General features: G+C 38.6%; 5 protein-coding genes across 5 annotated transcripts in view; 2 read left to right on the top strand and 3 right to left on the bottom strand.

Moving 5' to 3' along the window:
* Positions 1-3,604, top strand: part of LOC145495918 (zeta-crystallin-like) — a 163,477-nt gene extending 159,873 nt beyond the window's left edge. The window contains exon 8 of the mRNA XM_081475528.1: positions 3,593-3,604. The gene's annotated coding sequence lies outside the window, so the exon portion shown is untranslated. The remainder of the gene's footprint in view (positions 1-3,592) is intronic.
* LOC145495868 (uncharacterized) lies at positions 145-7,969 on the bottom strand. The gene is made up of 11 exons (XM_081475460.1): positions 7,753-7,969; positions 6,867-7,148; positions 5,528-5,839; positions 4,912-5,050; positions 4,255-4,460; positions 3,806-3,987; positions 2,658-2,981; positions 2,138-2,349; positions 1,639-1,679; positions 1,042-1,138; positions 145-345 (listed from the first exon to the last, which is right to left on the bottom strand). The coding sequence occupies exons 1-11, from the start codon at positions 7,898-7,900 to the stop codon at positions 147-149; spliced, it is 2,142 nt and encodes a 713-aa protein (XP_081331586.1). The 5' UTR covers positions 7,901-7,969; the 3' UTR covers positions 145-146.
* Positions 7,970-14,423: 6,454 nt separating this feature from the next.
* LOC145495657 (uncharacterized) lies at positions 14,424-16,626 on the bottom strand. The gene has a single exon (XM_081475284.1). The coding sequence runs from the start codon at positions 16,613-16,615 to the stop codon at positions 15,131-15,133; it is 1,485 nt and encodes a 494-aa protein (XP_081331410.1). The 5' UTR covers positions 16,616-16,626; the 3' UTR covers positions 14,424-15,130.
* A 458-nt stretch (positions 16,627-17,084) lies between these two features.
* Positions 17,085-20,469, top strand: LOC145495646 (uncharacterized). The gene has a single exon (XM_081475273.1). The coding sequence runs from the start codon at positions 17,085-17,087 to the stop codon at positions 18,627-18,629; it is 1,545 nt and encodes a 514-aa protein (XP_081331399.1). The 3' UTR covers positions 18,630-20,469.
* Positions 20,470-20,600: 131 nt separating this feature from the next.
* On the bottom strand, positions 20,601-27,320 carry LOC145495678 (surfeit locus protein 4 homolog). The gene is made up of 3 exons (XM_081475303.1): positions 26,734-27,320; positions 26,339-26,382; positions 20,601-23,750 (listed from the first exon to the last, which is right to left on the bottom strand). Exons 1-3 carry the CDS (start codon positions 27,073-27,075, stop codon positions 23,297-23,299), a joined length of 840 nt encoding a protein of 279 aa, XP_081331429.1. The 5' UTR covers positions 27,076-27,320; the 3' UTR covers positions 20,601-23,296.
* Positions 27,321-27,791: the final 471 nt, after the last annotated feature.

Here is a 27,791-nt window from a genome sequence, read left to right as displayed (position 1 = left end):
TATTCATTATGTTACTCAAGAATAAAGCTTTCTATTTCCAAATTCATCAGTCTTTTAACAATAATTGCTACAGTGCGCATACAATCACTGACTCAAGTGGGATTTTAACTCGTGAACTTACTCTGAGTAAAGTCACAAACAAGTAGCTACAACCATGAGTCCTGATTGTTAGTATTGCTGTTTTCAGAATCAGCTTCATCGTAGCAAGCATCGCTCGCAGCAAGCTTATTGAAATCATAATATGGAGTGTCCTTTGCCATCATTTCTTCCAGTATTAAAATGAGTTTTTCGAATGTCGGTCGCTTATCAGGATCCTCCTTCCAACAGTCCAACATTATCTCGTATCTGATGAGAAATGATTTATTTTAGAACATTAAAAAAGCTCTGTTAATTAGTTTTACTTCCATAAGTATGCTTGATCAAGTTTAGCGTGTGTACATTTTAAACTTCCTGTATATTGCAATATTTCAGATTTACTTTTTATTTATTATTTCCTTAACAACGGACCTCCCTAAAACCAAGTGGCTCTGTGACGGGTGCTCCCTCTTATAAAGATTTATTATTTTGTTATTATTACTTGTACGTTTTCTCCTTTTGATCTCGAAGTACTTAAAACTAAAATCAAACAGTGTTTTGGCTTTTTTTTTTTTTTCGGTTTCCGTTGTATTCTATCATATCAAGAAGACGATCGCGACTTGTCGAGCAATCCAATTGGTCTGTACCACTTTAATTCGTCCATGTTAATCTGTACCTCTTTTGTTCTTAGGGCTGAGGCATTGTTTGTGTTCTTTATCTACTGTTTCGTTTATCCAATCATGAAGAACCTTGCAAACGGTGCTGGTTAATCGGGCATATTTCAGTAAACCACTTGAGCTGTACGAACCACCTTAAACATAACTATCTTCGTTTACTCTTGTTGGAGCTAACCAGATGAAGAAACAATGTTCGTGATTTGATCCCAGCAACATAAATTACAGTGAACGAATCCTTCGGCTGTGTTTTATTTCGACAAAAACAAAGTATACTGAGCGATTTACTTACATCTCATCTGAACACATGTCCGGTTTATCCATGCGATATCCTGTCTTAAGAAGTCTGTACAGTTGCTTGTTGCTTACCCCAGGATATGGAATATCGCCTAGAACAACAGATATAGTTCATGAATTGTAACAACATAATCCATCTCCCCCTCCTCAGTTAAAGATGGCGAACTTCGTTTCCAGAACTCTTTTTTTTCCTTTCCCTTTCACGCCTAAGCATGGAAAGAATCCGTCGGAAGGGGTTTGAGAGTCATGTAGGTATGTGGACAAAGAAACACGGGTCTTCTGTACTACATAGTTGATCCCTTTGCTTACTGTACAGTCGGACATCAGTTACTGATTATCATAGTCAGACAATCCATGTGAACGGTAATCCAAGAATACATGATATGAGTTTCTGTGGTCCTACTCTCTCTTCCCCCCCTCCCCACCTCATAAGAAGGCCCTCCTCCCTCCTTCCCTCTCACCCCCCCCCCCCTTAGGAAGACCTGATACTCAAGCTAGAATTGTCTTTGATTTTGACCACTCTACATAAATCATTTTCAGTTCATTTTCAAAGACATTCATCAAAATCATGCTAGCTCGGTCTCAATCTTACCCATTGTGGCCAGTTCCCACAGGAGTACTCCGAAAGACCATCTAGAATAAACAGACATTATTTTATCATCAGTGCTTTACATTCGTCGTTTTTATGAGTTAATAGTTTAGCTTGGGATGGCTTAGGAGAGTGTCACAATAACGTTTCCTTGATACAGTTTCCTCTTGTCCTGAATAGAAAACCAACAGATAATCATACGATACAGGATTATCAAATCTCCAAAACATTTGCAGTAAAACCTAGGTAGAAACAAACCTTTGAAAAGCTAAAAGGTTCCGGCGAACAGTTATATAAAGCTGAGGACAAGTTGTTTGATGTTAATTTAGCTACTTTTATTTTATCATTATTTTTTTTTTCATGTGTACTACCAGTAAATTAGCTGGTTAGTAAGTCTGAACTGTGGCGGCTCACTCATAGCTAATTAAGGTTCATTGACACCATAAGCCTGTCTCCTATTTATGGAAAGATTTGAGGAGGTTTATATACTTTACATACGTACACGTCACTTTTTGAAGTGTATAAACCGTTGCTAAGCGCCTCAGGTGCTGTCCATTTGATTGGCAGTTTTTTCGTGTACTTTATCTTGTATATTTCATCATGAGTGTGGCGTAGCAGACCAAAATCAGCGATCTTCACCGCTCTGCCCTCACCAAGAAGAACATTACGAGCTGCCAGATCACGATGAACAAATCCTTTACTGGACAAGTATTCCTATGATAAATACAAAGCAAAGAGAAATTGAAGGACATTTAAGCAAGGGAGTTAGTAGAACCTTTCATTTGTAACATAGAAAAATGGGGCATCTCCAACAACACCCAATTATGATCCGAACCACATACATACCTGCTGCAGTGGTCACATCTAGTAATTAAAGAGAGCATGACCCGGCTACAAGTTGACGGTTAGTCGCGCACCCTAAGATGTTTCCTAAGAAAGGTCCCACTGTATCAACCAGTAGATGTCTCTTAGAAAGAAACATTTTGTTTTAGATTTTCAGGTGAATTCCGGTTTCTACTTACCATTCCTTGAGCTATCTGCCACGCCAAGCAAAGAAGGTCCTTTGCAGAAAGGTCATCTTCATCGTTAATGTTATTCTGGGACGGGATGTTAATCTTCATGCGTGCATTTTCCACGTTGCATGAACTCGCACATTTACTATTGTTCTCTTCCATCTTTTCGTTAGCCTCTGATGGAGGGGCTTCCTCTCTTTGCGTGACATGATCATGTTCGGTCATGGGCAGCGCCTGTGATGGCACACTTTGGAAGCTTTCATCGACCACTTTTGTCAATCCTTGATAAGTTCCTTCAAAAGTCGACGGTTTTGTTTGGTACTGGACGTGTTCCTGAGATGAAATAAGCTGGTATGAAAACATGAAAAGGACACTTCCGTTCGTTTTCTGCTAAGTATAAGTTTAAAACAAGATTAGCTACTTGCACTACTGTTCAATTCAATTCGCTTGTAGTCTAATCTGGTATTGGAGGCGCGGCGGCCTCATGGGTTAGAGCCCTGACCGGGGACATTGTGTTGTGTTCATGAGCAAGACACGTTACTCTCACAGTGCCTCTCTCCACCCATGTGTATAAGTGGGAACCGGCAAATTTAATGCTGGGGGTAACCCTGCGATGGACTAGGATCCCATCCAGGGTGAGTAGAAACATTCCTAGTCGCTTCATGCTTCAGAAACCGGGATAAGCTCCGGCCTGATGAGCCTCTTGGCTCATATACAGGCTTACCTTTTTACCTAATATGGTATTAATAATGAATGGCCACAGATCAGCTAATCCGGCATTTTTAAAATAATACAGGAATGCTGTGCAGAAACGTAAGTCAATACCTTTAGACAGCGAAAACGGAACTCGCGAAACGCTGACGTCATTTGCATCACGTGATCACGCGGAAAGGGCACTCACGATGTTCCTCTTATAGCGTATAACCGTTTTCAAGATTTTTGAGTAGAAATTCTGCGGAATTCGGGTAGAGTTTGAAAACATCAATATCACAAAAGATAAGTTAGTGTAAAAGACTCTTCACTACTAATCTTTTTTTAGCACGTTTTAATCAACCAATCAAGCGCGCTTAGCTTGGAGCTAGTCACTATATCGACAGTTTTCGTACAAAGTAGACTTATAAAAGAAGAGCTTTTGCTACAATTTTGTAGTTTCTAACCTGTCGTTTCTTTCTAAGCCATTGAAGGAGATCCCCGTGTGGAACATATTCCAAGATCAGCAGGATGGGTTCAGATCTGACCCAGTAGCCGAGCATGCTCAGAACATTTCGGTGAAAACCAATTTGCTTCATGAGATCAATTTCCTGTAAAAACTGCTGTTTGCCCTCCTCACCCGCTGCTTCTGATAGAAATCGAAACAACAATCAAGTAAATCAACTGACAAACGCATTACAAAAGATATCATATGGATAAAAAGGGTGGAATTAAAATGCGAAAAGTCCAAAACAAGGACATTAAGGGTGCTGTCTTTGGTTTAAAGCTATTTTTGGAAAATTAGACCACTAATTATAATTTCTGATCAGCTACCATACTGGAGCTCTCCCAAACATCTGTAAGGTGGCTAGACGCGCATAACATCAATTTATTTATATATTATGTCTTTGCTCACCAAGTAACACTTTGACAGCAACAACTCTTTCCTCTTTGACCTCCACTCTTTCCTCTCTGGGCTTGAAAAATACTTCAGCGCTTGGAAATTCCCTGAAGACTCCTTTGTAAACCTTGCCAAAAGCCCCTCTACCCAGCTCCTCCATAAATGTTACCCGCTCTGGAATAACCTCCCATTGCAGTAAGGGAACGATGTCAGACTTGGACCTAGACAAAATAAAATAAATAATATTGAAATGATTATCATTTCCTTGTGACTTTCGTAAGCTGGCTATAGTTCTTCACCAGATATATGTGCAGAGGCTTTGCTTGCTAACAGTTTATTTTAACACTGATAACATTGAATTAATTACTAGACGTGACCACTGCAGCGGTGATGTATGTGGTTCGGATCGTAATTGGGTATTGTGGGAGATTTCCCGTTCATAGATTCCCGTTGTTAATTACAATAAGCGAGGAAAGTGAGTATACACAAATATGAAAAGTCGCCAGTGCTAAATGTGCCTTTACAACATACGAGACAGCCTTTATATATTCTTATGCTGATTAATCTCACGAGGAATCACTCGAGGAATTAAACACATTACAACTCCCCATATGCTAACCAATTACATTTCTATAGTTGAGGTACAACATAAAAACTCAAAAAAAAAAAAACCTTTTTGCCATGACAGCATGAAGTTGTTTCTGTTTCCATTTCTTTCTGAGGCACGCTGCAATCCCCATTGTTACCATGGCAACAACGGCGACACTTCCCGCGATTATTCCAGCTCTGAAAACGATTGTATTCTGATCGGCTGAAATGGTGAAACATCAAAATTTTAAAAATCCGGCGAGTATCATAGTTACCCTGATCGTCCCTTCACTTTTTTTGCAGCTACCCTAACACTCTCACGTTTTAAGCGAGGAAGTCGGGTTATTTCATATGGCTATCAATCAATCAATCAATCAAGCAATTAATCAATCAATCAGTCATTCAGTTATTCAATAATTCCTCTGTTTTCATCCATACTCCACCACCATCCCCTCCCCGCTTCTCTCAACCACCCCATTTACGACATTGATAAGAGTACATTTCTACACATATCTGGAATTCTTCCTTCTGTCTAAAAAAGTACTGATTAATAACATAAATGAAGTGGTTGATATGAAAGCCTCAGAACTCAAGCAAAGAAGAAAGCTCTCGGCTTACATGTACTCTTTCCACTGCATTCTTTTGGGAAAAACACGGACAGAAAAAGAGCCCCCCCAAAAAATACTTAAAACATACCTACCTTTTACGTCTGACTTTGTTTTAACTCGCCAAGAGTTTGACATGTTACTTTCACCAAGTTCATTGGCAACAGTCATTTGAATTTCGTACTGTGTGCCACAATCAAGTTGGACAAGATGAAATGTGTTTGTAATATTGGTAACTCTGATTTGCATCCAGTCAGCTTCATGACCGAGTGAAGGCACTTTTCTGTAGTGTATTATGTACATCGATAGAGGACATTTAATATTCCTTGGAGGACTCCATGTGGTGTTCACCTTGCAGCTATTTATTTCCTTTTCTTTGTTGTTAATTACAGGAGGTGGCAGTTGGCCTTAAAATATGAAAAATAAATACTAAACCGAGTTCTCGTGGTTTGCTTTCGCGCCATGCACAACTTAACGGACTAAGCGAAAGAGGGACTACTCGTAGTCTAAAACGCCCTGAAAGAATCAGACAGTTATTGCCCATTCCAATTCGTCACTTCAGAAGAAATCTGGGGCGAGTCTCATCTCGCAGTCGCTTGCGGGACCGTTACTGTATTGGGACAAAAACAGACAAAACAAAAGATGAGAAGTCATGAGAAGTCATGAGAAGTCATTCTGTCACCAGTAACGGTCCCACGAGGGACTGCGAAAAGAAACTCGCCGTAGATTTCTTATCATCGTTTTATAATGTGGCTAATTGGCAAGCGCAAGCTGGAGCAGAAACTATACATATAATTTCATCTCTCTTGGTGGCTATCTCTGATTGTGCTGTGATGTTATTTCGTAGTCTAATTTAAACTATGTGATACGTCAAATTATCCTCTCATTTTGATTGGTTTTTACTTATGATCTGATGGAGGACAGACGTATAGTCGGATGACGTCATTAACATTTTTTTCATGTTGCCGTGGAATCGATTTGTTAAACAGTAACCAACGCAGAAATGCAAGTTGCAAAATTCAGTATAAGTAGTTTATGAAATAAAGGAAAGGAAAAGAATAAACAAACTGAATAGAGCTTTAGCCATCTTTATGTAATTTCAAACATACCAATTGTAGCTAATGGTGTAACTAATCAGGTCGCGTGTGCTGTAATTTCAGAGTAAATAAATATCAGTGGGAGTCATTTGTTGGTTAAATTAATGTTTGCATTCATTTGCTTTATTACTTCTATATTTTCCGTGCACACGTTTGTCCCAGAATCAAGTCTAGTCTCAAGATTATTAAAGTAATCATTAGACCGATACAAAAGAAAATAAAGGGACTTGATCGATATAATCATTACTGACATGTTTAAGCATAACGACATTAGCTTATGCATGGTCTTGTAAGCTGTTAAGCTTAAAATTAGAAGCATATTGATTAAAATTTATACCTATTCCGGTCTTGACCTTCCATAGTTTACTGGGAAGCCGTGCATTAGCGTACCAAGTGGAAACTGCTAACTGGTATTCCTTGAAGCATTCTAACTGAACATTGTAGTGAGTTGCATCCTGCGACACATTGACTGTATTCCACTTTCCCCTACTTGTCCTGGTCACTTCTCTGTAAAAAATAACGTTCTTCGAATTTACAACCGAGCAAGATGGCTGCTCCCACGTGATCCGAACAGTGCTTCCACTTACTTCGTCTGTATGGTTTATGATCCGCGGGATATCTGTACGGTGGAAAAATCGTTGAAAGAGCTACTGAATAAATCAAAACGAAGTACTCGTATCCGGCCAAATTCAAGGTAAGGACATACAATTCCCCCCGTGGGGGGTACTCTATAAAGTTCTATATAGGAAGCCTCCACCCCGAGGTCCTACCACTTTTGTATACCATTTTGACAGAAAAGATAACCCTTTCGTATACCTTTAATTGAAAAAAGGTACCCCTTCACATACTTTCATAACTGGTCCGTATTATGAATAAATAGCAAAAAAGGAAGTCTTCTTGTCACTTTTATGCAGTGCTTAATAAATTATATGATACACCATGAGGTGCGTCTGTTCGAAAAATTTTAGTCAAAGGCCCTTTAAAATAACTAAAAGACGAACTTCCCTATACCCCTTCATATATCTCAACTTGTGAAATCACTTCCGTTTTATATACCTCAGTGAAACCTGGAGAAGGTACCCCTTACGGCCGGAGCTTCCCTGTATAGACTATTATAGGGAGTACCCCCCGGATACAATCAGCAGACGCCAGGAGCTTGGCTACGCATGTTGTTGCAGTCAGATAGAATTTGTTTTAAACATAAAGAAGTCAAGCAATCTTACCACAGTATAAGTAGGAGATTTCAGCAGAAGACAAAGTAACTCCAATGACATGGAGATCCATAACTGACCCATAGAACTTCCTACTGCTGAAGAATTCTTTCCGAGGATCTTTTCCAATATAATACGACTTCAACTCTTCAGAAGACATATCAGTTGAAAAGTCATCGGTTATTGGGAAAGGTATGTTCCTTACGTATGATCTTTGTTGGTCACCGTTCACGTACATTTGGATCCTATTTTCCTGACAGGTTGCAGCTATATGCGTCCACTCATCAAAGGGAATTTTCCGCGTAGTGGAAATAGCACTTGTATAGTTCAGAGGACGGAACATTTGCTTCAAAACGAAAGAGATTCCACCGTGTTCAACATACTTTGACAATGTTAAGGAAAGCGGGTTTCCTCTGACGCTGATTGACCAGAAGATGATGGAAGTGACGAATGCGACACCACGGCCACTAGGACGTACTCTTATCCAACACGCAATAGTGAAATCGCAGTCTGAAATGTTCATGTTAGGTACTGTTGCGTAGGAATCCGTAGTATTAAAGTACGGCACCTTACTGCCTCGAAATCGGCCCTGTGTAAACGTGACAGGACCAAAATACCTGCGAAGAAGAAAACTACCACTTCAGTTTGATTATGGAGTTCAGGTTCAACTTCAGAACCGTTTTCTACATGAACCTGAGAAAGGTTGAGAAATCAAATGAGAAAGTGTCATTCTTTACTGACCTTACATCTGGATCAGATCCATTTAGCAACCAATGGCCGTGTACCTCGCTCTCTGAAAGAATCACAATCCATTTGCTGGTATATCAACGGATGAAAACGTATCGTAGAGCTTTTAGATGTAAGCTCTACCTATACGTTTTCCCAAGGTATCAGTTTAAACGTGTTAATAAGTAGATCAATATACATGAATATGACCTTATTTTGATAGAGTAAACCAGAGTTTAAGCTTTAACGCCTTAACAGTTTAACATGAATGTCTTTTTTTTGTTCTCTAGCGGGAATCTAATTGGCGAACCATACCTTCATTTGAGTGACCAGAAACTTGATAATTCCTGAAGCTCTGAGAGCGGATAAGAAAGAAATTAATTGAACGCAACATAATGCAAAAACACGCTGGTTCAAGCGAATTGATGTATGAAGAAACCTTTACAGAAATGGCGGGAGAGAGGGTATCTTGTGAGGGGAATTTTGAAGTCTGTATGCACCCTGGTGACGTTTATGTGATTCGATCTGATATCAGTACTTTTTACAACTCATTTAGATTCGGAGTTTGGCTGAGTTCGGCCGGGATCGAAAAGAATCAAAAACAGAACATAATCTTGATCTTGACTTTGAAACTGGGGGAATTATATCGTCTATAAAACGGATTCTTTTTGCTTGTTAAGTAACGATCTGTAAATAGAAGGAAAGCTTGGTTTTAAACAATCTTACCGTGTTATTAACATAGAAACTGTACATGCGAAAAGGATATTCTGAAAAGTTTGACTCAGCAGGATCCTCTTACATTTATATTTGTTAAAAAAAAAGCACGCATTAGAACATTATAAAAAGAAACTTTGGCTCGATTTGAAAGTTTAATTCGATATTGATTTTTGACAACCCTTTCTTTATTTTTTTCTCAGTACGTTCGATCACATTTAATTTGATTGACAGCTGGTAAAGGTATCTGCCTTATTTGAGGTAACTCTATAATGATCTTAGGATACATGGGTAAATAGAAGGCATCATCTGTTGTCCTTTTTCAAGCGAGTTTCCTGTTTCCCGACTCAATATTTTGAATAAGCTCTGCTACTGACACATAACTCGGTACTCACCATCAAAAGCATCATAATCCCCGTTAGCGACTTGAATGATGTCTCCATGATAAAATCTTATCTTGACTTGAACCTGTTCATGATATATTAATGAATTTATGAATTTACTAACATGTGACATCATATTTTAATGAAACTGAGCCAACCCTTTTCTCTCCCGTCCTCTCTTCCTCCTTTGAGTTACTACCACTCAAAAAGATAACTTATTGTGACACTTCCTTGAAGTTTATTCATTCTAACAGACCTTAAACTCATTAATTTTCATTGGCATCAGTGTCATTGCATTTCTTGTTCTATATTGGCCTGCGCGCGTAGTTTGTTTCTCAGTTCCTTACTGGTGCGCGCTTGTTACGTTTCTCTACACAGGCGCGCGCGCGATATTGTGTTCCACGTTGGCTTGCTCGCAAATGGGTTGTTTCTTTGTTAAGCTTGGGCATAGGCGTATGTGGTTGGCTTCTTTACTAGGAATTGCTGCGCGCGGGGGTCTTTAATTTCCTATAGAAGTAATAGCGCCTGATTTTTTGGGTATACGCGAGTATGGCTTGTTTCTTTGATCTATATTGCGCGCGTGTGTGATGGGTTACTTATTGGCGTTCGATGTCTTTTTATTTGCGTGAGCGATTTTGTTCAATATTGACTCAAGCGTGTGGTCGGCTTCCGTATGATTTGCCTATTTCTTTCGTATTTAGCGTAGGTGGGCGTGATAATTTTTGTTTTTTTGCTTTCACGCTCAAGGCGCCCTGCGGCTGCCTCTTTGTACGCACACCTTACCCGAGGGTAGTCTTCTCACTTCATTTTGAGGCTTTCATCACAGTTTGGTTAACATTAACTGACCACGTCGACGAAAGTGGACTTGTGCTTGGCTTTTCTTTTCTAGCGAGGAAATACAAACTAAATGCTCACTTTGTTTAATTCACAATCAGAACCCATACTGATCAGAACCCATACTGATCCACGGAGAAATGGCGCAGCATGCACCATTTCTCCGTGGAAAAACTCCGGTTTTCATAGCGAAATCGAGACCATCCCTACCAAGTTGCTAGCACCCACTTACCTTCAAATGCGAGCAGCAAATTAAAGCACCGTTCAGTAGGTTGGAAGAGCTCTCTCCGAACCGATAGCGCACCTGAGGAACAAATGTTACATTTTTTTTTATTATATTTACACTGCAGTTAGACACGCAGAACATTTGACAGTGTCTGTATTTCTTTTGTATAATTTGTTTACATTACAAATTGTACTGGGCGTTGTTAGGTGACCATAATTCGTTTTTTTGTATAATAACCTTTTTATGTGAACGTTGAGGATGGGATTGCCCTAAACCTTACGAACATATTAATAGCAAACCCAAGTCTGAAATGTGGGTAAAAACTCTTGCTATTTTTTTTTTTAACTAAATTTGTTGTGAAAAACAGTATTAATCAAGAATATGAACATTTTGTTCACACTGTAACGTGCAGGTGAATCAACATTATGATCATATAATAGTGATGTGGGTGTGTTCATGTACAAAGTGAGCGCATCACATTTTTAAAATTGGAAACTGAAAATGATAACATCGCCTCAAAATTCAGAACGTCTAGCGCCAACCAAAAGAGTATGTCAATACAGCCCAGCCACAAATTAAACTTGGCCTCTGGTGTTAATTGAGATTCCCAGGAAGCCTTGTCAAAGGACGAAAAATATTGCCAATCAGCGACTTGTAACTTCCACTATCTTGCAGCTGCATCAGATAGGAGAATAATAATAAGAACGTCATGTGTGGAGAAAAGACTCAAAAGAGTGGAGAAAAGACTGCAACACTTGTATATGCAGTATACATGTAAAGACACCTTACTAGGGTCTCAGTCAGCCCTGAACATGATCTAGCATACACGCACTTTTCCTGAATTCTATTCTTATTTTTGTAATTGTTCCATGTAGTGTACTTTACATTACCCTTTCCTTTAAACCTTGGTGTTATGGCAGTACTTGCCAAGTACACTGAGATGTTTTTGATCAGGTATTGTTTCTCAAACTTCTTCAGTTTCTTTCACCAACCTCCATTGGTCTGTAGAATGCATAGAACATTTCATCTGAAAAAGGTCTCATTTTCACTTTCCTCACAACTAAGGTTTCATGTTAAGCATTTAATATATTTTTACCTAAAATATATTTAAACAGTGAAGAGAAGACAAAGGAAAGAAAGTCTTATTATACTCGTCAGCATATTTTTCATAAAAAAAAAACACAAAAGACAAAAAATAAGAAAACAAACAAATATCTTGTTCCGAACGACGAATTTCATGTTACCCTTAACGACCGTTTAAATCCCAGCGAGGGGATTCCGGCTCGTCGTGTCTTTCATAAGAGGTGATTAATTGTGTTTTGGCAGTGCTTGCGGTGATCCACTGGAGATTGTTACATTGCAACAGTCACAGGTAACTTTTAGGGTACGCTTTCAAGTTTAAGCAATAGAGTACTTTTTCCATGTTTACATGGCTTCATCTAAACACGAGGAGGGTTGGGAGAATTCGAGACAGTTATGCAAGCCCGAGACTCTTTTCGGGTTTGCATAACTTTCGAGAATTCTCCCAGTCCCCCGAATGTTTAGATGAGGCTATGTAAACACGTAAAAAGTACTCTTGTTTTTATAAAATATTTCTCAAAAATACACGCGAATCTAAAACGTCACAACCATGCTTAAATACTCTCATCTAAACACACCTGTATCGACCAATGAACGCGCGCGTAGTATCTCACGTCAGTATTGTACAGTATATAAGTCTAAATTAAACTTAAGCTAGAACCCAGAAAAGGCACGAAATCTGCTGGTACGGTTTAGTGATGAGCATTTTCTTAAAATTCTTCCATCACTTTTACACAATCCCTACTGGGTCTTGGACAAGTCACACCTTGTTATACAAACCTTTTAAGAATGTTAATGTTTTTACTTTCACACATAGGCACACACCTTTCCTAAGCGGACCAAATCCATGGACTGATTCACTTATATTAAACTAATCTTAAAATTAGAACTATTCTTTGGCTTAAGAATCGATTTTGGTTTACTTAGAACTCTGCAAACCACTTGTCGAAATTTGACAGGAGCTAGATGTCCTAATACGACGTGGGGCCAAGCGATTCATGCGTATTGCTTTAATTTCGTTTTGAGCAAACTTACTTCAATGCAGTCTAAATATCTCTCAAATAATAATCAGGCCTTTATTTTTTCACATGCGGACGCCTTGAGATAAGAACGAACCCAACCGATTATGTAAAGTGAACTCATCTCTGATCGCGTTATGGACAGGGTTGAACGAGATCACCTTTAACTTTCCCATAATCCTGTGCAGCCCTAATCATTTCTATCTAGCTCGTTCACCACCTTTAAAACGAGCCTTTTAATCAGAGCATCACTGCTAACTTATTTTTGCACTGGGCAATGCTTCATTAGCAATTTCTTTTATTTTGTTGCCAATTCATTGACTGTTAAAATTCTAAGTGTAAGTATATTAACATTTACTTCATAATCAAACGGAATAACTACTGAGGTAAGCAACTAATAAATTGGGCTGACCACAATTTTTAGATTCAAAACCTATTAATGGACTAAATCAATAATTATTGGAATTCTTGAAAACAATGTGACCAAAAGGAGAAGAGAGTAAAATCAGTCAACAACTCATTCTCAACAGTCAAAAAGACAATAACATGGGTTAGTCTGTCACACAGACACCTCTATAAAATGAATATCTGCTGTGGGTCCCAGACAGTCTAATCTTGTCTCCAGAGTAACCTGTCCCAATTGGCCGACTAGGCCTTGAAAGGAGGAAAAGCTGGCTCTAGAGACACATCACTTGCTTGGCTAGATTCTTGGATTAATGCTGGTTTCATTCCCAGAAATATCCAACTCTAATTAACAGTTAGATTATGAGCTCGAGATTTCTATGAGGTGATAGTTGATGAGGCCAAAGGCTGAATCAGCTATCACCTCAGAGAAATCGAGAGTGAATAATCTAATTGTTTTAATAGAATTCTTACTAAAATTTACTTCAAATAATGGTTTCCAATTATTTCTTGACAAATTATTAAACTTTGAGCCTGAAAAAGATTGCTTGGATTGAATTGTCATTTAAAATTGAAGTTGTGTGCATGTGCATCAGTTTTGTCAATAATTTCAACTTTTTTAAAAGTCAAGAAATCATAAATGTTGTTTCATTTGCGTCAAAATTTTCCTCCAAAACTTTGGAAAAACGTTGTCATTTCCTAGACAACCTCCAGCAACTGCACACTAATGGCTGATATTGTTCAATGGCTCAGCCAATCAGATTACAGCATTTATTTACAGCATTAGTATACTAATAGAATTCTACTAACTTGGATTAGAGCTCGGAAAGCTTTACCACTTTGGAACAAAGGGAATGAAAACAGAAGTGAAATTCAGGCTGGAACTGGCATTGATATGTTTTGTAAAAGAGCACCTTACAAAAAATTGTCTCTGTTCGTTAGTTTTAAACTTCTTGAAGGTCTGTAATGAAACAGTTGCAGGAAGAGACCAGCCACTGGATATTTTCATGAAGGAAACCAGCATTGAAGTATTGAAAATGTTAGTCCAAGGTTCTGGCCAATCAAATCATGAGTCTCTCAGAGCTACCTTTTCCTGATGCCAAGGCTGTGCTGGCTAAGAGGGACAGCTGGCTCTGAGAATGAAATTTCACTCTAGCAAAATTCTCTTTAACCAACAAGGGACACTCAAAACAGTCAACACAAACACTTTTTAAGTGTTGTCAGTAAAATTAAAATACTAACAAATTAACAAATCATTGACAACTGACTGCTAGGTTAGAGTTCAATTGTCAATTGTCATGAAGATTCTGAAAATAACATTTAATGGTGCCTTCCTAAAGTTGTATGAACACACATGCTGATGATAACATTGGCAGACTGTGCATACAACCTTATGCATAATAATTGCACAAGTTGAAAAAAAGACATGAATTTTGGCAGATTAAAAATCTGTTTTGAACATGGAATGTAGTAGAACCGTAAGTTGTTTTAGTCTGGCTAGTATTGACCTGAGCCCTTTCCATTTCTGAAAGTAGTTCAATTTACCCAGTCAAAGGGAACAAGTGCAAAGTCAATAGTGAATATTATTCCAAAATTGCGGTGATCCTATCAAAGAACCAATTCTTGCTAACTGAACACTGTGGGGCACATTACTGGTTCTAATAACATGTTATTCCTGCCTAATAGTGTCCTTCGTGAAGGCTGGTTTTCACTAGTGCATAAGCATAAGCAAAAGTCGACATATACAGACACAGTAAGATGCTGATAATTAGTGTCTTTTTGTTACGAGAATCTTCTAACAAAAGGCACTACTTAGCTGCAAACTACTGTGTCTGCGTATGTTGCTTGTGCTTATTCTTACGCACCAGTGAAAACCAGCCTTTACTAAGATTTTAAACTGGACCTAATTATAACTTGATTCAAGTATTGCCTCTAATGGTACAGCAAGTCACATACCACATACACACATACATACATGAATAAATTACATACATACATGAATAAATTTATGAATAAATTTCCATGGTTGAAGTTATTATGTGACGACACAATGGACATGTCCGTCTGTGGTATCTATGAATTCGAAACAACCGAGTGCAACAATTCTTGCACATACACATGTGACGACATGGCATTACAACAATATTCTTATTCTCTGTTTGACAGACAACACATAAATTCTTGTCACGTTCTCTTTCTAACTCTTCTCTCAAGTCTCTATCTTTTTCATCCAAGGGCATCTCGCGCGATTCTTCAGGAGTAGGGAACGTTTTCTTAAATCTTGGCATGCTTGGAGTCTGGAGAGTTGCAAGATATGCTAAAACACCCTGTATATACCTTTCCAGCAGTCCATAGGCGATAGTGAACACATTTACTCTCAATGCAGACCATGCATATGCAATCAAAAAGGTGCTCGAAACAAGGCTCAAGAGAGTCCATCTGCCGCCAGGCAAGCAGTATGCAATAGCAGTTATTACATTCTGAAGCATGATAAGGCAACTGAGGAGCCATCTACCAACTTCGATCAAACCTCTGTACACACAATTAAATGCCTGTGCAAACAACCATCCAGTCATTGAGAAAAAGGTAGAAACACCTTGTGCAAGGGAACGGAAAATGAAAGTAATCAGCCACAGAAATGTGCGACCTACAAACAGAAAGAACTTTCCTATTGCAATCACTAATGATCGCAGTCCATGTAGTAGCATATTCAAAAATGTTATAATCTGATGCCAGGCTGAAACAGTACAAGTGTGCACAGATTTCCCTACAAATTCAATTCCTCGAAAAGTCGACTGGGCGACTGCGCACAACAGTTCTACCAACAACACGCCAGCGTTCCACATTGACACTAAAATACACTCCATGACAGCTCTAATGCTCGTTACGAGAGTCATGAGTGCTGAACTGGGAGTTTTTAAGATGTATTTCCATCCCAGATATGACTGGTGCAGAAGTATTCCAGTGGTGTTTTTGGCGGAGGATGCTCCATAGAAAGCGCGGTAAAATCCAGCAGGAATTGAAGATACAATGCTACGAATAAGGCGCAGAATAAGTCGAAATGTAGAAGATATCACGCTGATTATCCCCTCGGCGATGTATCGAATTGTGTCGGTCAGGAACCCAGCAAGTTTGGCAAGCCACACGAACACAGACGACACGAAGTTGTAGTTCACTTGCAAGATTGCTCGCACGCAGTAGCCTAGATATTCCACCAGCTTGATGGCATGTCTAAAAATGCTGAAGATGCTAGAAATGATTTCACAGGCAGTGATGACTACAGTATTGAGCAGAAAGTAAGTCGCGCTGAGTAAATTTCTGAAGAACCACGCGATCCAGCGAACGAAATCCATCACAACTGAGGCCGACTCAAAGAACGAGTACGGGAAGGGCTTGCATTCGCGATCAATCTGCCTCCCTTCGTATCCAGCAGTTACTACACTGTAACACAGCATAAGAAAAAGGGCCGGCAACAAGTAGAACTTTGCCATAGCGTGAGAATTTAACAACGATTCTTATCTTACAACGATTCCCCAAGACTTACTCGTACCCAGTCTATCTCAGTGTTGGAAGAGTTCGTGCCTGACTAGGTGGGGTGACTCAGTAGAACAATTCGTCTATACGCAGACATTGAGAACCTTTTCTGCGATTATCAATAAAAGAGGATACGTATTATATGATACGTGTAAGAGTACCAAATAGTATTTCTTGACGTTACATCGTTCTCAATCAAAACGTTTTCGTGGTTTCTACTTTTCTTACCCCTCTCCCGTTAAATTGTGTTGTCGTGTTTTAATGTCGTTTCTACAATCTGTAGATCCCGACATGGAACGTGAGAGGATGCCTTGTCAAATTTTACACGTTGGCAAGAACTCGGGACCACCCAGGATACAGATTGCGAAATAAAAAGCAGATTCTTCTCTCTTCGTCGTTGATCAGTGCCCGAGTATTAACCCCGAAATGGCCGAGATAGCTTTAGTTCGAATATCTTTGAAATTAGTTTGGGGACTGATTGCAAATCGAGCGATCGCACGTTTGGAAACTGGCAGCCCCACAGATGAAAAGTTAAGGCAACTTCTCCTAAGCGAGTTCCGCAAACTTCACGAGGAGCTAGACGTTTTGAGGCGGAAAGAACTGGTTGCTGCGACGGCTTTCATGGAGAATGCCTACGAAATCTTAAACGAAGATCCAGAAGAAGCGAGGAAAGAATTCAACAAGGCAAGAGATGCGGCCCAAGTTGCACTTGGTGTGGTAAAAGAATTGCAGGATAAAGTGCTAGCGACCAAGATTATGATCGCATCGGCCATTCACGAGTTTGTGGACAAGCCAGAGGTTGCTGTATCTCTATGCATGACGTACTTATCCCGACTGAATTCCCTTCCGATGGTGATAAACGCTGCCGGTGCCCAGATAGGGCATAAAATGGGCGCGAAGTGGCGCTGGGGAGGTAATGCTACCCGACAAGACATGCTGGGCAAGGTGTCGGAAATCAACCGCTGTGTATGGCACTTTGTCGCAGATCAAGGCAGCAGCAGTAAATATTTAGAAAGTGACTGCTCGCATATTCCTATGGAAGGAAGATTGCTAAACCCCATGACGGATTTTATCCTGTTACGAAGGCGCATTGAGCGCACTACATTGCCAGAGGACTTTGGCATTCCCATTTGTATGGTGGTCGTGGAGAACAAGATATTTCTTGCTAAGACCCAAGCTGGATCTGAACAAAATGATCCTCTTCTTAGTAATGCAATCAAAGCATTGGATCCTGAAACAGGAGCAGCGACTGATCTAATTGGTCATGCTGGGGTCGTCTTATGTTTAGCCTCAGCTGGGTGGCATGTGGTTTCAGGGTCATTTGACAAGAGAATTCTCATTTGGGATGCAAAATCCTGCAAATGCATTCATATCCTGACTGGGCATGAGGGATCAGTGAGGTCATTAGTAGTTAATGACTCACACATTTTCTCCGGTGCTACAGATAACACCATCAAGGTTTGGGACAGGGTCACATATCAGTTGCAACACACCCTTGAGGGACATAGTACACCCATATCGGCCTTGGCTGTTTCCAACAGACACCTGTTCTCCTGTGAAGTCACTGGAATGATCAAATATTGGGATCTGAAAAAATGGACTTGCTTGCATGATGTGAAATCCCCTGGAAATGTTAACAAACTGTACACTCTGAGCAGCTATTTGCTCATCTTGTGTGATCAGAAAATCTCCGTTGTCAACTTGGGGAATTTGAAAGAAGTCACTGTTGCTAAAGAGTCGGCAGAAGTGTCCCTGATTATTGGCAGAAGTCTTTGTACTGCTTCAGAAGATACTATATGTTCACTAGATGTACCAAGCATGAAAAGCATTGGTTCAAAAGTTTTCAAGAAGGATGACATAGCTCATAAAATCAAGTGTATTTTTTATGAGGAGATGACAGGTTACTTGTTCATCACATGCATGTGCTCAACAGCAAAGGGGAAGGAAAAATATGTCTTGTTTAGAGTGTAAGAGGGATGGTTTCCAACCTGTCACCAAATGTACCTTAAAATTACATATTAATCGATTCAACCTAATTTGGAAATCCATTGACTAATCTTAGAATAAATTTTATGCAGTTAAGCTACGTATATATATCCATGTATTAGAAGTGTTCTAGTGTCAATCATGTTTAAAGCGATATTTCTGAATGGTGCCTTGTGTTTTCAGCAGGGTACTCAGATAAGGGAGTGTTCTCAAATTAAAAAAAATAAAAATTAAAAAAAAAAAATTGACAAGGCCATGCTCCTGACTCAACAACATATTTGTAAAACTTAATTGAACTGATGATTTGATCATTCTTACATTTGTTGACCAGTTTGATTTCTTAGATGACAATGCCTTTGAAAGTAATGATGTATGCATGCTCCTCGCCTCCAGGATTTTGCGTGGCCATTTTTTTCTCGCGGTTTTCTTTTATGTCATGCATGACGGGCTAAGCGAAAGAGGGACTACTTGTAGTCTATATCTGGAATCCTGTATCAGTAATGTTTCAGTCACCTGCATGACTCTTGCCTCCATCAGGTGATTTCATTTCACTGCACCCATTGAAACAGCAATACCATCTGGTCACTTACAACAGGTGGTTTCTGTTAAGAGATCAAGTCCACAGGTAGTCTCCTACCCAGCCAATATTTAGTTCCTTATGCAACACTCCTACCTGTAGTAAATGGAAGTAACAACCCAGGAAACAGCTGCACAAGAGACTACTGTAGATCATAGGGGTCTATATTTTAAGTCAGAGCCTGACATATGTGCTCCTTGTCAACAAGTCCAAGTATTGTCAAACCCCACTTACATTGTATAGATCACCATAATGTAATTCTGTATAAAGTGAGGCACAAGTACCACAGTAACTTGTTATTGTACCTAAACTAATGCTCAAAATAGCTGTCTGCAATTAAGGGAGGTTTTAAGTGAAGAAAGTGCAAATATTTGAAATCTGGGGTCATCATTCATGCCACCCTTGAATTTTGGTGCACTGGATAAAATTATTAGTTAGGGAAACAATATTATTATTGTTAGTTGGTGGCTGACAATCAGACTGCACCCCCAGATTTTATTTTCTAAGTTACTGGGTTGTGACAAGTTCCTGTTTACTCTTCATGTGTCAAGTGTTAGTGCAATTCTTTGATTTGATTTAATTCACAAAAACTAGAAATTTTGTGAGTAGTTCAACAAACCAGACTTAATTTGGTAACCTGTATTCACATGTTCATTATCAAACTATTTTAACTGTGCCACTGATACATACCTGCCAACTGTAATGCCAAACTTGCTGGGTTCCTGACCGACACAATTCGATACATCACCGAGGGAATAATCAGCGTGATATCTTCTACATTTCGACTTATTCTACGCCTTATTCGTAGCATTGTATCTTCAATTCCTGCTGGATTTTACTGCAGGGGTGCCAGGAGTTTTGGGATGCCCTAAACATGTGCAAAGATTTCTGAGGATTTTTACAAAGATTTCTGAAGATATTTTGAACATTTAACCACTCCCCGAGTCCCAGGGTGTCTTCCACCAAAATTAATGCAGTAACCAGTACTTTTTCTTTGAAAATCTGAGAATTTGGGGAAGTGTACCTGTGATCATTTATAAGCTTACATTAACTTTTTTACTTTCACTGGTTCAAGTTAACATATTTTTGAAAGAATTGTGAGTTAAGGGTGTGATATCTCAAAATGGGCATGTAGGTGTGAGATCAAATTTTTTTTTACCTCCAGACACAAAGCTCTGCATGCCTAAGATGTGAGCATTGGTAAGATATACAGATGACTTTTAGTATCTTGACACTGTGGCAGGTTCTCTCCCCAGTAATTGTGGCTTTTATAGTGTGATTATCTGGTTGAGGGTGGTTTTGAAAAGTACAGTACTGTCATTGATGACAAATAAAGTTTGTGTTGTTAAAAGGACACAATACAAGTTAGAACCACATGATAATAACTCAGGGTGTTTAATGATGCACTCATGATTTTTCCCATGTCAGAGTTTGTCAACTCTGTCCTTTACATCATTTTAAAATTAAGTTTTGTTGTACTTTTATGTAATAGAATACACTTGATGTTGCAAAAAACAAAAATAAAACTATATATTAATAAATTATTAGCTTCATATTTCTGAACTGAGGAAGTTTGGAAGTGCTTCGTGTTAAGCATCTAAATGGCACAGGCATCAATAGCTTCAAAATTAAATGAATTTAGATGATCACAATCATTACCTAATAACAGTTCTACAGTGAAATATTTTGGCCTTGATTGGTCAATAACTAAGAGGTGGTATATGGCTATGATTATCAACATTTTATTTTGCTAAATGAAAAAACAATATCTAACTGGGGATTCGTGATTACGATAAAAAACTTCTCCTCAACATGTATGTTCTTCCAACACCCGGCAACGGTTACCAGGAACTAATATTATGTTGAAAGAAATAGGAGAGGGTAATAATAATGAAAACTTTTTTTGTGAAATTCACCATCACAACTGGTTCCTGGCAACAATCTTTCATTTTCCCAGTTTGAAGAAAAATGAGAAAACAATATTGATGTCAACAACAAAAACAGCCAGTGTTTACCTTAACTCTTCAAATTCCAATAATGTTAATTCATTTTGATAAAACTATATTAAACAACTACTGTCTAAATCATTTAAGACTGAGAGAGAAGGAATTATACACAACTGTTTCTGTCAATAACACCAGTTGCCATAAAAGAGTTATTCTGTTTTACACTTTATTATATGTGACTGAAAATTTCTTCTTTATGATTGGCTGAGAGCGGACCAATTTATTGTAACCTGAATGTTTTTGTCAGTTTTCTCAGTCATATTTTAATAGTCATTGCACCAAACCTTGAGCAATTAATAAAAGATTTACACTACTCCTGATAATTGAAACATTCTTCAAATTGCACTCGACTAACAGCTTATGCAATTTTGAGATAATTTTCAAAAACCACTTTTGGTGTGAATCTTAACTGCACTCACATTCATACAATTACCTATACTTATAAGAATTAGATTTGCACATATACTGTATGAACACAGGACTGGATCACACCTGGGTCAGGTAAAACTCCCTTTGAGACTTTGCCCCAAAGTTAAACACATTCAGTAACTAACAGAGTTTCTTTTGCAGACCATTTTTGTATTAGGCAATGACAAGTACTGGTATTAAGCATGCAAAACACCATGAGTGGTACATACATTACTTTTGTAATCAGTGCTTTCATCTTAACAATATAAAATTTCATTCAAACTTGAATATATTGTGAACAAACTTCAAATCCAATACTCCAGACATTGGTTTTTACAGTGGCTTTACTTATGACTCCTATGAGAAGCTACATCAGAATTTATACCCAAAGAGTTTTTTGAACCACAACATCCAACAGCTCAACAATTTTCACTAGAAAACAAACTTACAATGTAAGTACTATGATTTTTTTGCTTGACTACTGCAGATCTTATAACACAATAAATAAAAGTTATATTCTAGCATGTGTGATCAAAATACTCAAAAATGCTCCTCCTTCCTCCAAAAGTGAAATTTTGTTCCCTTATAACTATTTTCTCTACTCGGGAGAAACCATAACATGTTTAAATATAAGACTCAGTTTGCATTGTTAGAGAGTTCTTGGCTGAGTTTGTCCAACCCATACATGTACAGTGTAGCAACAGTTAGAGCTTTCACTAAAAAATAAGTGTCATGGTTCTGCAAAATGTACTGCAAAAAAGTAAGGAAAGTCTGACCAACTAATGAAAAAGTTAACGAGAGCCTTATGTTAACAGACATTCATGCAATTAACTTTCTTAGGAAATCTGAAGTCAAAATAACAAATGTCCAAAAATGTAGAGATGAAATATTATAATTTATTACATGTAGTTACGACTCTTTTTGTAATACTAAACATGAAAAATCATGTTGCGGCCATTGCAGCTGAAGCACTGAGCAAAACAAAAATTAAATCTGTATCATAAATCTGATGGTTGTCATTAGAAATCAGTTAAGTTATAAAAACAGGAGAATTTTAAACCCAAAGCACCACACAGTGATACACACTATAAAGGGAGCATAGACTTACATGTACAACTTCCACAATTTTCTGAAAGCACAAACCCATACACTTTACATTATTCAAGTGAGTTATAAGACTTCACAAGTTAGCCGTGAAATTACACCCATGTCCAATACACACAAAAAAAGTCAGGTCGACTGTTCATGAGATGGGTTGCAATAATCCAACTCAGAACGAGTTGTATCTTGCGACAAAACCTCTGGTGTGTTGGGTTGTTAACCATCTTAGTCGATCAGACTCAGTTCAGGTGTACTGGACAACCCTCCAAAATGAGAATGTTTGACAAACATTCATTCCTTTAACCCTTTGCATTCCAGGACGACCACCATAACTTTCTCTTTACTGACAAATCTACATTGTTGATGAAAATAATGGATTTAAACTAGGAGACTGATATCATAGTGACAAACTACTGTACCCACGTTTCTCAAAACTTACAGTGTTCAATGGAAATTATGTACGGCAGAAAGAACCACTATCTTGAGCTAATAACTGAAAGGATTATGATTAAAATTCACTCCTGTTTGTTGAAAAATGTCTACATCAATCTTTTCCCGCTTTACCACTTCTTCTTATAGTCATCGACACTGACACCACCTGGACCAAGGGCAACAACCAACAGCAATCCACCAATTACAGAAGTGGTCTGGAAGAAATCGTACTTGAGGAAATCTCTCAATGGCGACTGTGAGTGGTACATCCACCAAGGATTCATATAGACATTTATAATGGTGAGCAAAAGAACTAACACCAAGGATGCAAGTTTGGTCTTGTATCCCACAGCAACTAGGACCATCAGAATTGTACCTACTACATCCTGCAAAATGTAGACAAAAGAAAACCTAAACTTGATGAGGGTTGCAAACATGAAGCCAAGAAGAACTCGTCCAGTGAGCTGTAGGTATGTTTTCGGAGTGTTGCCACCCAAGGATGGTACGCCTGCAAACAAGCTCTTTTGCTCAGAACGTGACTCAGCCAGAAGAAGTAACAAGGCACCAGCAAGGGCAAGGTTCCTAGAGAAGAGAAAACAGAAAGTTAAAAATATATGTAGATATTGTTCCTTAGTTTCTGTAATTTCTGTGCATCTTCAGATATGATCTGCAATCTTGGACAAAATAAATGGAACATCTGGACCACCCCTCCCCCCATTTTAATGATGCCAAAATGGTGCGCTTTTGCTCCTTCGCGCCTTCATCATTGCTTTGGGGGGGGGGGATGGGGGATAATTGTTCCATTTTATTCTGTCCAAGATTGTCTGAGGACCACACTGGCGTTACAAGAAGCTATATTTGCTATGCAGATCACATCTGATCTGTTGTCGCACGTTCCATAACCAAGGGAAAAGAACGTTAGCTGAAATAAAATCTGATGATCTCTGTGAGCGATTCAAGCAGAATTAAAATAAAATCACAACATGGTTTATTTTTAGTGTGTCATGTACTTTATTAATATGAAAACTGAATATGCATAAGTGCGTGTTGAAGTGTTGGCCAAAAGCAAAGTTATTTCTTTAACCAAGCTGAATATATCTTTTATTGTTGGTATTGCGTGTGCGGGAAATAAAAATATTAAACGTTGCACATCTCTGATTAAGCTCGCTTTCTTAGTTTTTCAGAATTTAATTTTGAATTGCGGTCCTTTTAAAAGTACCTTATCGATACCTTCACAAGTTGATTTTCTTTTGCACCTCTGACAAGGTGGCAATATGTGGTACATGGTGTACATGGTGGGAGGGTTCATTGATGTGAGGGAGACAGAGTGAACTGATAGCTGTGCACTGGCATTGTTTGCCAGCAGATTTTACAACAAAAAAAGAGAACATTTCAACTTACCTGCAGAAAAAAAAAAAAAGAAAAAGAAAAACAGCAGAAGAGGAGAACGGTCTCACACTCGTGAGACCCGTGACTTACGCGCTACTCCAATGCGCCACTTAAGCCCTCACGCTTTCAATCCATTATTTTTAGAGCCTTAACTTTTCAGGCAGTTATTGGATATTTGTCTATTGGAGTATTTTCTTTCTGTAGAATAGTTTTCTTTGTAAAAAAAGAGTCTTGGACGATTTTTATCTACATTGAAATCAAATTCAACAATTTACAAATTTTTATTGACGATTTTTTATGGTTTAGCACGGTTTTGTAGCAGGGCAGTAAAATAACATTCTTAGTTCAGTTTTTATTTTATTGATCGCCAAAATCGTCAAAAACCGTTTTGAACCGTACAAAAACCAACATAAATCGTAGGAAATATGTTGTAAACCGTCACTTAAACGTGTACGCATCGTTTTAACACAGTGTAAGTGCTTATAGAGAACAGTAGTTTTATTGACTTCAGTCTTTCGTCATTACTTCGTATTATGGCAGTAATACAACTATTCATAGACTCCATAGTTTTATTGATCAGCTCCTGAGAAATACGATAGATTGTTCTGTATTAAACATCTCGCTTAATGTGAAATTTGAAGTTGTCTTCAGGAATTTGTACTGAAACTCAGTGCTTCGATTGGTATTCTTTTTTTTCCAATGGCATGTTCGTACTGAGCTTTTTGAGCACTAATATGATTTGTTATCAATCCCAATACTACTCTGGAAAGTTGGGGTTAGAATAACGCTTTTATTTAGTCATTGCTATCAAAATACACACTACTTGTAGTACCTAAACTTAGGCTATCAGCGTTACCATTGAGCTCTGACGCGCATGACTGCGACAGACACCACCTCCTTGTACTGCCGATAAATGCGTTGACATATTAGTTCCTAATTACTGGCTCCCTTTGTCTTGTCACGGTGAAACCTTAAATACAATCTTGGACAAAATAAATGGAACATCTGGACCACCCCTCCACCCATTTCAATGATGCCAAAATGGCGCATTTTTGCTCCTTTGCACCTTCATCATTGCTTTGGGGGGATGGGGGATAATTGTTCCATTTTATTCTGTCCAAGATTGCAGTCTTCTTTGAAAATCCAAGCAAACCCTTCCAGGATAAAAATCTCAGACCTGTGATTCATAAAAAGGTGCCAGGTACAGAACTGTGGTCTACACACTGCATTCAAGAACAATGACTTCTTTCCCTTGATTTGTATGAGCAATAGAAAACTTAGCTTTGCCTCATTGACTACTAACTCACAGAAAACTTGTGCCCACATTGTAGTCTCAGGGTTAACAACACTTTCGGGCCAGAGAGAATAGGTGCTTTCCATTATGCCAAAAATCCATTTTGGTCCAAAGTCAAATGGAAAGGTCCATGTTGGTGTGGTCCGACCAGGATATTTGTGACCATCTCAAGAGGTGACTCACTCTAATCGGTACAAAATCCTAGGAGCCATTTCTTTTGGTTGGCCAGGTCTGACCGAAAAACGACATTCCATTTTCCTAGGTTAATCCCACTGGTTCCTGGACGGTTGGTCTGGTATATGTAATGGAAAGCACCCAATATAAACAGCAGTCAAATGACCAATGACAGCATGCAAAGTATCTTGGAGAAATTTTCATCTTATTTTACGAAAATCTGATGGCTTCGTGTGATTGCTTGTACAAAAGAAAATTTTATGGTAAAACGATAGGTTAAAGTTCACTAATTAGCGCCTACAGGAAATCTCACCTGAGCAAAAACTTGAAATCCCAAAGGATGCTATAAGCCAGGGTCTGAAAAGGAAGAGAAAAATTATGTAAGGTAACATTACCAGATAGTTGGGTTTAAGTTTATTTGCTGCTACTCTAAATTATTTATTATGCTGTTCGATTTCTGATTATGATGAATGGGCCCAATGCAATAACCTTAACTGGAAAGCGAAACGTGATCCGATCCGTCCACTGGTAAAATTTTCAAACGACGCTGAATGGGAAACGAATATTTTTATTCCTTCCACAAATTAAAGCGGGTCGACGACTAAACAACAATTCTCCTCCAACTGGTTAAACATGTTATAAAAGAAATAAAAAAGAGGGCGAAAAGGATGAAAAATAAAAGCACAAGTAATACTGTGAATTGCTTACTTGAACTACAATAACAGACGACAACATTCCCACGGCGATTTCAACTTTCTGTCTCGATAAGACCATAACACAACCCGCTAACTGCGCAACTAAATTGTAAAGCACGAAAAGCGTTCCAAGCACATAGCCACAGTGCCACGTCTGGTCCATGTAGTCACGCTGTTCATCCCACTGGAACCACATCCGAAATCCATCTTCGAAGAACGTCGAGATCAGACAAAACCGCGCGAAATGAGGGAGCACATGTTTGCTGTTACGAAGAATCTGATCGGCGACGTCTTCAGCCTTGCTGATGTACTCACTGTAAGGCGACGATCCGGCCTGAGAAGACGACTTAGCCATCGTGTTCGACACCAAAAGAAAGGAATAAGATATGGCCGTCACGATGTATCCGCGCTATAGGACTGTAGACCATAATACGCTACGGGATTGTGCCACGTACGCTTTACATGTGACGTCACAGACGGAAGCCAGTATCCTTCCGGTCTTGAACATTTTGAAAGAGGCTACCAACTACGAACACCTGCGCTTCTTTCATAACATTAAAATAAAACAAGAGAAAATTGCATGCAAAAGATGTCATTTAGTCGACAACTTATTCCATACACAAGACAATATTCTAATTATATGACAACCTTGTGCAAATAGAGAAACATTTTGATTAGTTGCTGTTCCCTAATGGCAGTAATGGGTCTGAATTTCGCAACACGGAGCTCCGAGACATTAAATGCCATTTGGAAATCTTTTCGTTAAAAAATACAAAGAAAAAAAAAAACTTTTTAATAAGCTTTTTATTAAGCCAAAATCTTGATTTGTAATACTTATTACAATATAATGACCCGGCAACATGCTAGGAATTACAAATAAACAAGAACTTACCCCTCAAATCTTATTGTCTATCTCTAATAATAGTACGAATGCTAACAATCAAGACAAGATACTAAGCTAGTCTGGTCAAAGGGTTTATTACTTGGAGTTTCGAGCAAGCGGTGAAGTCGCACATGTTTCTATTTAGCTAGAGAAATGAACTTATCCGGTGCACATGATCTAGGAGCCGC

This window comes from Orbicella franksi, chromosome 1 (assembly GCF_964199315.1).
Source record: "Orbicella franksi chromosome 1, jaOrbFran1.1, whole genome shotgun sequence".
NCBI lineage: Eukaryota > Metazoa > Cnidaria > Anthozoa > Scleractinia > Merulinidae > Orbicella > Orbicella franksi.
Note: the sequence above shows the minus strand (reverse complement) of the source record. Positions and strands in the feature narration are given on the sequence as shown.

Bases quoted from the DNA above. Each gene is read 5' to 3' on its own strand.
- LOC145495868 (XM_081475460.1), bottom strand. From the start codon at position 7,900: ATGTCTTCTGAAGAGTTGAAGTCGTATTATATTGGAAAAGATCCTCGG. The intron at 3,988-4,254 runs GTGAGCAAAGAC...GATTTCTATCAG, and splicing joins TGCTGTCAAAGTGTTACTTG to AAGCAGCGGGTGAGGAGGGC. The intron at 2,350-2,657 runs GTAAGTAGAAAC...TATTTATCATAG, and splicing joins GGCAGATAGCTCAAGGAATG to GAATACTTGTCCAGTAAAGG.
- LOC145495657 (XM_081475284.1), bottom strand. From the start codon at position 16,615: ATGGCAAAGTTCTACTTGTTGCCGGCCCTTTTTCTTATGCTGTGTTAC.
- LOC145495646 (XM_081475273.1), top strand. From the start codon at position 17,085: ATGGCCGAGATAGCTTTAGTTCGAATATCTTTGAAATTAGTTTGGGGA.
- LOC145495678 (XM_081475303.1), bottom strand. From the start codon at position 27,075: ATGGCTAAGTCGTCTTCTCAGGCCGGATCGTCGCCTTACAGTGAGTAC. The intron at 26,383-26,733 runs GTAAGCAATTCA...CTTCCTTTTCAG, and splicing joins CGTCTGTTATTGTAGTTCAA to ACCCTGGCTTATAGCATCCT. The intron at 23,751-26,338 runs GTGAGATTTCCT...TCTCTTCTCTAG, and splicing joins GATTTCAAGTTTTTGCTCAG to GAACCTTGCCCTTGCTGGTG.